The sequence below is a fragment of the Alligator sinensis genome, unplaced genomic scaffold (assembly GCF_000455745.1).
Source record: "Alligator sinensis unplaced genomic scaffold, ASM45574v1 scaffold206_1, whole genome shotgun sequence".
Taxonomy (NCBI): domain Eukaryota; kingdom Metazoa; phylum Chordata; order Crocodylia; family Alligatoridae; genus Alligator; species Alligator sinensis.
The window spans coordinates 305,712-312,502 of NW_005843055.1; the positions used below are offsets into that span (position 1 = coordinate 305,712).

At 47.2% G+C, this 6,791-nt stretch overlaps 1 protein-coding gene across 1 annotated transcript in view; it reads right to left on the bottom strand.

Moving 5' to 3' along the window:
• Positions 1 to 3,628: 3,628 nt before the first annotated feature.
• LOC112548258 (long-chain-fatty-acid--CoA ligase ACSBG1-like) overlaps positions 3,629 to 6,791 on the bottom strand; it is a 29,650-nt gene continuing 26,487 nt past the window's right edge. Inside the window, exon 4 of the mRNA XM_025193479.1 lies at positions 3,629 to 4,291. Coding sequence (XP_025049264.1) covers positions 4,058 to 4,291 — 234 coding nt within the window. The 3' untranslated portion in view covers positions 3,629 to 4,057. The remainder of the gene's footprint in view (positions 4,292 to 6,791) is intronic.

Sequence of the window (6,791 nt, forward strand, 5' to 3'; positions counted from 1 at the left end):
AGTCAATTAATATGCTATTAAACACGGGTGCCCAGATTTGCATTTTAGATTCTGCAGATTGGAATGGGGAGAAAGGAACCCCTTATCAAGTAATTAGAGTTGGAGGCACCAGACGACCAAGACATCTAGTCTGAGCAACCTTCGCGTTACCTAATAGCTCTAAGGTAACAGTGGCCACAGTAATACTTAAAGGGGGACCAAGCTTACTGGGACTTAATGTACTAAGAGGACAGCAGTTTGCCCTTGAACAAGAGAATCGGCAGTTTGGGTGCGCAGTGCCTCACCAAGAACCAGAAGAAATGGCTATAACAGCTGTAACTTGATGTAAATGATCCCACTAACCCTGCCTCCCATGAAAGGAGTACACAGACCCCAGTATCGAACTCCCCCCGAGGCCACACAACCTATACAGTGTATTATCAGCCAGCAGTTAAAAGATGAGACTACTATTTGAACCCACTCTCTGCATAACAATCCAGTGTGGCCAGTGCTCAAGCCAAATGGAGGGTGGTGGTTGACTATTGACTTTCGAGCTTTGAATGCTAATACTGACCCCTTGATAGCTGCCATCCCATCACTACCAGCCTTGACAGAAAGCATCCAGAGTTATAAGCCTGCATGGATCGAATCCATTAGTATCAAGGACATGTTGTGACGCTACGTGTTTGTAGCTGTAGAAGTTGCCACAAGAATAATGTTCGCCTGCGCCTCAGTGAAAGCCACCGCCCAGGACACTTGTGCAGCACTGGAAACTCTGCTAGCTGTGTATCCACCACCTATAGAACTACAGAATGATAATGGCCCTCACTTTCGCAACCATCTTGTGTATGACTGGACCACAAAACATAGCATGTTATGGACATATCACAGCCCATACTATCTGCAGTCTAACGGACTAGTAGAATGAGCCAATGGCATCCTCAAATGCAATTTGTGGGTAGCAGCTGGCCCGGCTCTTAAAGACTGGGACTTGCACCTGAATCAAGCTATCTATAGGGCCAATAACCGACCCTGTCTGGGAGGTAGCCCTATGCAGCAGGCCTTTGGATTGGGTGGTCCCCGGGAGCTGGCAGTAGAGCGACATAGGGGTGGTGATCTGGGAAAGCTCCAGGCAGAAGATCGGGGAGTAATGAAGCATCCTCAAGGAGATAAATGAAAAGGGACTCTATTAGCAAAAGGTATGCATAATACATAGTGGGTATTTAAGTCAAATTTATCTAACAGGAGCCAAGCTCCTTGTTGTCTTGTTCCTACAGGTTGGATCTGTCCACAAGTGCAGCCATAACCATTTTGAATTGAGCCTGCCACTGAAGACGAGTTCTGCTCTGTCGCCGGTCTGAATTAACTGGCATTATGAAGTGGTGGACTGTTATGAATGTACTCTTTTTATTAATGCCTTATTGTGTTTCCTGGGTAGGGCATGTCTACTATCCTTCTTATTACCCAGATATTAATGAACTTGCTCCTGAAGACCTCAGAGAGTGGCCTGACCCTGAAGAGCATTCCCCGGAAACGCGTTCAGATGGCCTTCATGTGGTCCAGCTGCAGTATCCATACTGGAAGAAACCCACCACCCCGGAGCAAGTGAAGTCCTGGTCTCTGAGTGGAAAAAACAGAATAGTTGACTGGCAAGGTAGTAACTGTCAGTGCACCTGTGGCACCGGTTATTATCTTGGGTTCATTCCCTCCCTTGGCTAACTGTGGGAGAGGAGGTGATTGTTGTAGCTCTGCTCGTGTGGGAGTTTGTTGTTACATACTTCCTGAGGGAAACCCTGTTGAGCTCAACGTCCCTGAGTTTGTGTCCCCAATAGTGCATTCTGCATCTGTTCAGCCTCTCGAGCCACTGCGTTTATGGGAGAATCTGCCCCCTCCCATCCCTATGGCTGACAACACTCTCCAGCAATAGTGTGAGACCCACCAGGTAGGAGAGCACATTACAGGTTGAAACAAAGTTATTACATGGTTTGTGAATCATACCTACACAGAGGCGTGGTGGAATGGTATCACCTGAACTTTATGCAATTCATGTTACTTAAGAGCTAAAAGTGGAGCCGTTGCTCTACTGCAATTAAGTAACCGTACTATTGCCCTAAAATAGCCAATAATTTCCTCTGAAACTATACCTCTCAACTTTACGATACCCACTTCATGGGTATCAGATGTAAACATGCCACAGTTAAAAAACTGGAATGAAGTAAAAAAAAAAAAAGCTGCAAAGCCTTGAGGCAAAGGCTCGGCAAGGCACTCAGTTGGCTCTCCTTGCTCGAGAGGGTGGGCAAATCATCAGTCTAGCTATCAACGTGCTCGAGCCTTGTAAATGGTATGATGTAATCTGTACTATTCGTGTGTCACCAAGTGCCACCTCAACTAGGTGGCTAACCATCTTGGGCATCATAGTATTCTGCATTGCCCTAGTGGCAACAGCTAAATGGTGTTTTAATTGTTATTGTAAATCTGTTTATGCTATGCAAGTTAAATTTATAAATCCATCCCCATTTCCCGATGTAGCGCATATGGCTTTAGCATTTTAATTGTAGCTATCATAGTGCTTCAGCAAGCAAGGGGTGGAGTGTGACAGCTGAAATTATGTTTGTGTGATAAAGGTGCTTGCTGACGGCCTATGAAGATTAGACAAAGTGTTTTTCTATATTTGTTTAGATATTAAGCTGTATGTTGTTGCTAAAAGCCTAATTAAAGATTAAGATGTAGATTTACTAGGCCTTGTAGAAAGTAAGGCCTAGTAAATTTAGCAAAGCCTTGAAGTAGTAAGGCCCTGTGACGTAGTTAAAATTACCTTATCAAAGGAATGCAAGGCTTGTACTGTGCTGTAATTGGTCAGTCTAAGGACAGTTGAAGTAAAAGGGATCTGAGTGGTCGTTCGTTATCAGTATCATTCAGAAGCTTTTACTGAGCTGGAATATCTGGAAACCATTCAGAAGGAAGAGACAGCTTTGTGAAAGGATTAGTTAGCTGTTGCCTGGATCAGCAGGCCCGTGGACCTCGAGGAGCCCAAGAACTGCATTCCAGGGTCCTTTCCGGTACCCCTTTGGACAGTGTTGTTTAGGGACGCCTGACTTTGCTGAACTGTGTAGAAAGAGAAGCTTGCTGTGTATCAGGCATCAGAGGGGACTGCCAATAAGTTGCCGACGCAAATTGCTTTTGTCTGTCATTGTTTGTCTTGTTACTACGCGTAGTTGTGTTTTTGTTACGTCAATAAATCTTTCTTACCTTTCTACCCCCGACCATACTCTCCATCCAGAACCCTCCGCAGGCGGCTGGGACAACATCATTCATGCTGTGACATGGTTTGTAAGTTCATTTTTTTTACCTGTTAGTTTCTAATAACAAACACTGGTTTTGTTGGTCTACCTATGTTACAACGCGTTTTCTTTGTCAAATTAGCATTGGTAGAGGCGCCGCATCCCTGAATAATGACTTCAGCCATGACAGTTGGCGCATCCTCACAATCCATACAATATTCTGCAGGTTAATAAACAAAGCCTTTAAAATCTAAACCCAAGTATAAGTTTTTGCTTTCTCACTGTTAGGGCAGACGTGGTTATTAATGGATATTATTAATATTATTAAACAAATTTAAAATAATGTATGTATTGGAAGTTCAAAGGCAAGCTAATCTGATAAAATTAAAAACACAAGGAGAATGGCAGGAGACTGATGTGCTGCCCAAGGAGTTTCTAGGATGCCTCAAAAGCAAAAGGAAAAAGCATCCAGGCAAGGGAAGAGTGGACGAGTCACCAAAGAAGCAGACCAGGAAACAGCAGGAGCTTGCAGGGGCAAAAACCGGGGAAATAAAGGTAAAAAAGCAAAGGTTAACACTGGCGAGGGAAGGTGAGGACAACAGGAAGGAGTTTTAGAAATGGGTTGGTCAGGAAAGAAAGACCAACTGTGCTACAGACTTGTGTGCTTCAGACTTCACCATGCAACAAAGCTTCAACCAGACAGCAATTACAAGGGTACAGATAGGGAAGGGAAAGGCTGGAGGCCACGATAACGAGAGAATGTCATGGAGCTTTTGATGCACTTGAATGAATTCAAGTCAGCCGAGCCGGATGAATTTCACCCGGCGGTACGGAGGGACCCGGCAGAGGGCATCTTGGAGCCTTTGGCAATAACATTCATGAAGCGATGCGAGATGAGTGAGGTTGTTGAGGACTGGAAACAGGCCAACGTAATGCCTCTTTAGGAAAGGGAAAAAAGAGGCCCTGTTTAGCTTGATTTCAGCACTGGGGAAGTTCCTGGAGCAGACGATGAAGATGTCCAAGATGTCTGTCTGGAGGAGGAAAGGGTGAGCATGAGCAGGCAGCAGATTTGCTAGGAATAGATGGTGCCAAATCAACTTGATCTCCTGGATGCACAAAGTAACTGTGTTGGGGGATTAAGGGAGTGGAGCAGGCATCGTGGACTTGGACTTCAGAAAGGCTTTTGACAAAGACCCTGCAAGGGTTCAGCTGGGACCTGGAGCAGCCCCGAGGAGCAGCTAGGGGGTCTGCAAGGTGAGAGCACAGATTACCAGCACGTCAGGCTGAGGTCTGGGCCGGAGGGCTGAGGACGGGGCATGGGGATCAAGCCCTGCAGCGCCGAGAGGAGAAATCCAAGAAGCGCAATCTGGGAAGCGGGCTGAGATCAGAAACCAGGGGTCAGCGCTCTGGTGCCTCGTTCCAGGGGAAGTCTGAGGTCAGAGTTGGGAAGAGCCACAGCCCAGTCAGGAGAATCAGATGGAGCACTGGGCCCACGACTGAGGCTGCAGCAAGTTGCATCGGCAGCCTGAAGCGGAGCAAACTGGAGAAATGAGCTCAAGGATGACAAATGCAGGTGCTGCACCTGGGGAAGAATAATCAAAAGCACAGATACCTAAAGGGAAATAACTGGCCAGGGGCAGCACGGTCTGGGGGTTTTGGTGGATCAGACACTCAGTATGAGTCTGCAGTGTGATCCAGGTGCAGAAAGAAAAGCAGTTCTGGGCTTCTTCAATACAACTATTAGGTCTGAGACATGGGCGGTGTTAGTGCCACTCTACTTGGTCCTAGTTCATGCAGGTAACACATTAGAAGCTTTAGCATAAGTGCCTCCAATCTTATAGACACTCTCCAGACATAAAGGTTGGAACAAACTTTGGATAGTGTTGCAGAGAGGCTCGCAAGGCCAGATGCAGTGGCTTTGCTGATGGAAACAAGAAAGCACTGCCTTAAGTGTGTGACCATCCTAACGCAAGCCAAGCAACTGAAACCTATTAGTATAAGGACTAGCTCTCCTTGTCAAGAGTCCAAGCCTAACTGATGACATCTGAGGCCATCCTAGCTAAACAACTGTTAAGTATTTATTATAAAGTCCTCAATTAGCTGAGGAAGTGGGTCTTCATGTTCAGGCCCTTTCAATAACATATTTCCAATCAGGTTGTAGATAGATGCATGTCATTAATGCTGGTATATTTATAGATGTTACGGTCGGAAGGGACCTCAATAGATCATCGAGTCCGACCCCCTGCATAGGCAGGAAAGAGGGCTGGGTCTAGATGACCCCAGCTAGATGCATATCTAACCTCCTCTTGAAGACCCCCAGGGTAGGGGAGAGCACCACCTCCCTTGGGAGCCCGTTCCAGACCTTGGCCACTCGAACTGTGAAGAAGTTCTTCCTAATGTCCAGTCTAAATCTGCTCTCTGCTAGCTTGTGGCCATTATTTCTTGTAACCCCCGGGGGCGCCTTGGTGAATAAAACCTCCCCAATTCCCTTCTGTGCCCCCGGGATGAACTTATAGGCAGCCACAAGGTCGCCTCTCAACCTTCTCTTGCGGAGGCTGAAAAGGTCCAGGTTCTCTAGTTTCTCCTCATAGGGCTTAGTCTGCAGGCCCTTAACCATACGAGTGGTCCTTCTCTGGACCTTCTCCAGGTTATCCGCATCCCTCTTGAAGTGCGGCGCCCAGAATTGCACGCAGTACTCCAACTGCGGTCTGACCAGCGCCCGATAGAGGGGAAGTATCACCTCCTTGGACCCATTCGTCATGCATCTGCTGATGCACGATAAAGTGCCATTGGCTTTTCTGATGGCGTTGTCACACTGCCGACTCATGTTCATCTTAGAGTCCACTAGGACTCCAAGATCCCTTTCCACTTCCGTGCCACCCAGCAGGTCATTCCCTAGGCTGTAGGTGTGCTGGACATTTTTCCTCCCTAGGTGCAGCACTTTGCATTTCTCCTTGTTGAACTGCATTCTGTTGTTTTCTGCCCACTTGTCCAACCTGTCCAGGTCTGCTTGCAGCTGTTCCCTGCCCTCCGGCGTGTCCACTTCTCCCCACAGCTTTGTGTCATCCGCAAACTTGGACAGAGTACACTTCACTCCCTCGTCCAAGTCACTGATGAAGACATTAAAGAGTATCGGTCCAAGGACCAAACCCTGTGGGACCCCACTTCCCACACCCTTCCTACTCGTTACTGTGGGGCTTCTGAACAGGCAAAATGGGGGTATTAAAGGACGATTGGCACTCCCGGAGCAAGCCATGTTCAAGGAATCGCTTTATAAGCGGTTCCAAACCTTTCCAAGCTTCCAATTTTAATCGATACTGTGGCACCCTAGGTGGATTAACACCGGATTTCAGGTCAACTTTGACAGGGGTGGCCAGCTTTGCTCTCCCTGGCTTTTCTCCCGCCCATACCCAGGGTACCACAGCGTCTTCTACTTCGGGGGGGGGATCTTCCCTTCCTCCCCTATTTCTCGCAGAAGACACATTTGAGCTTTCCAGGCCTCTTCTGTTGGTATTTTCATGATAATCTTTT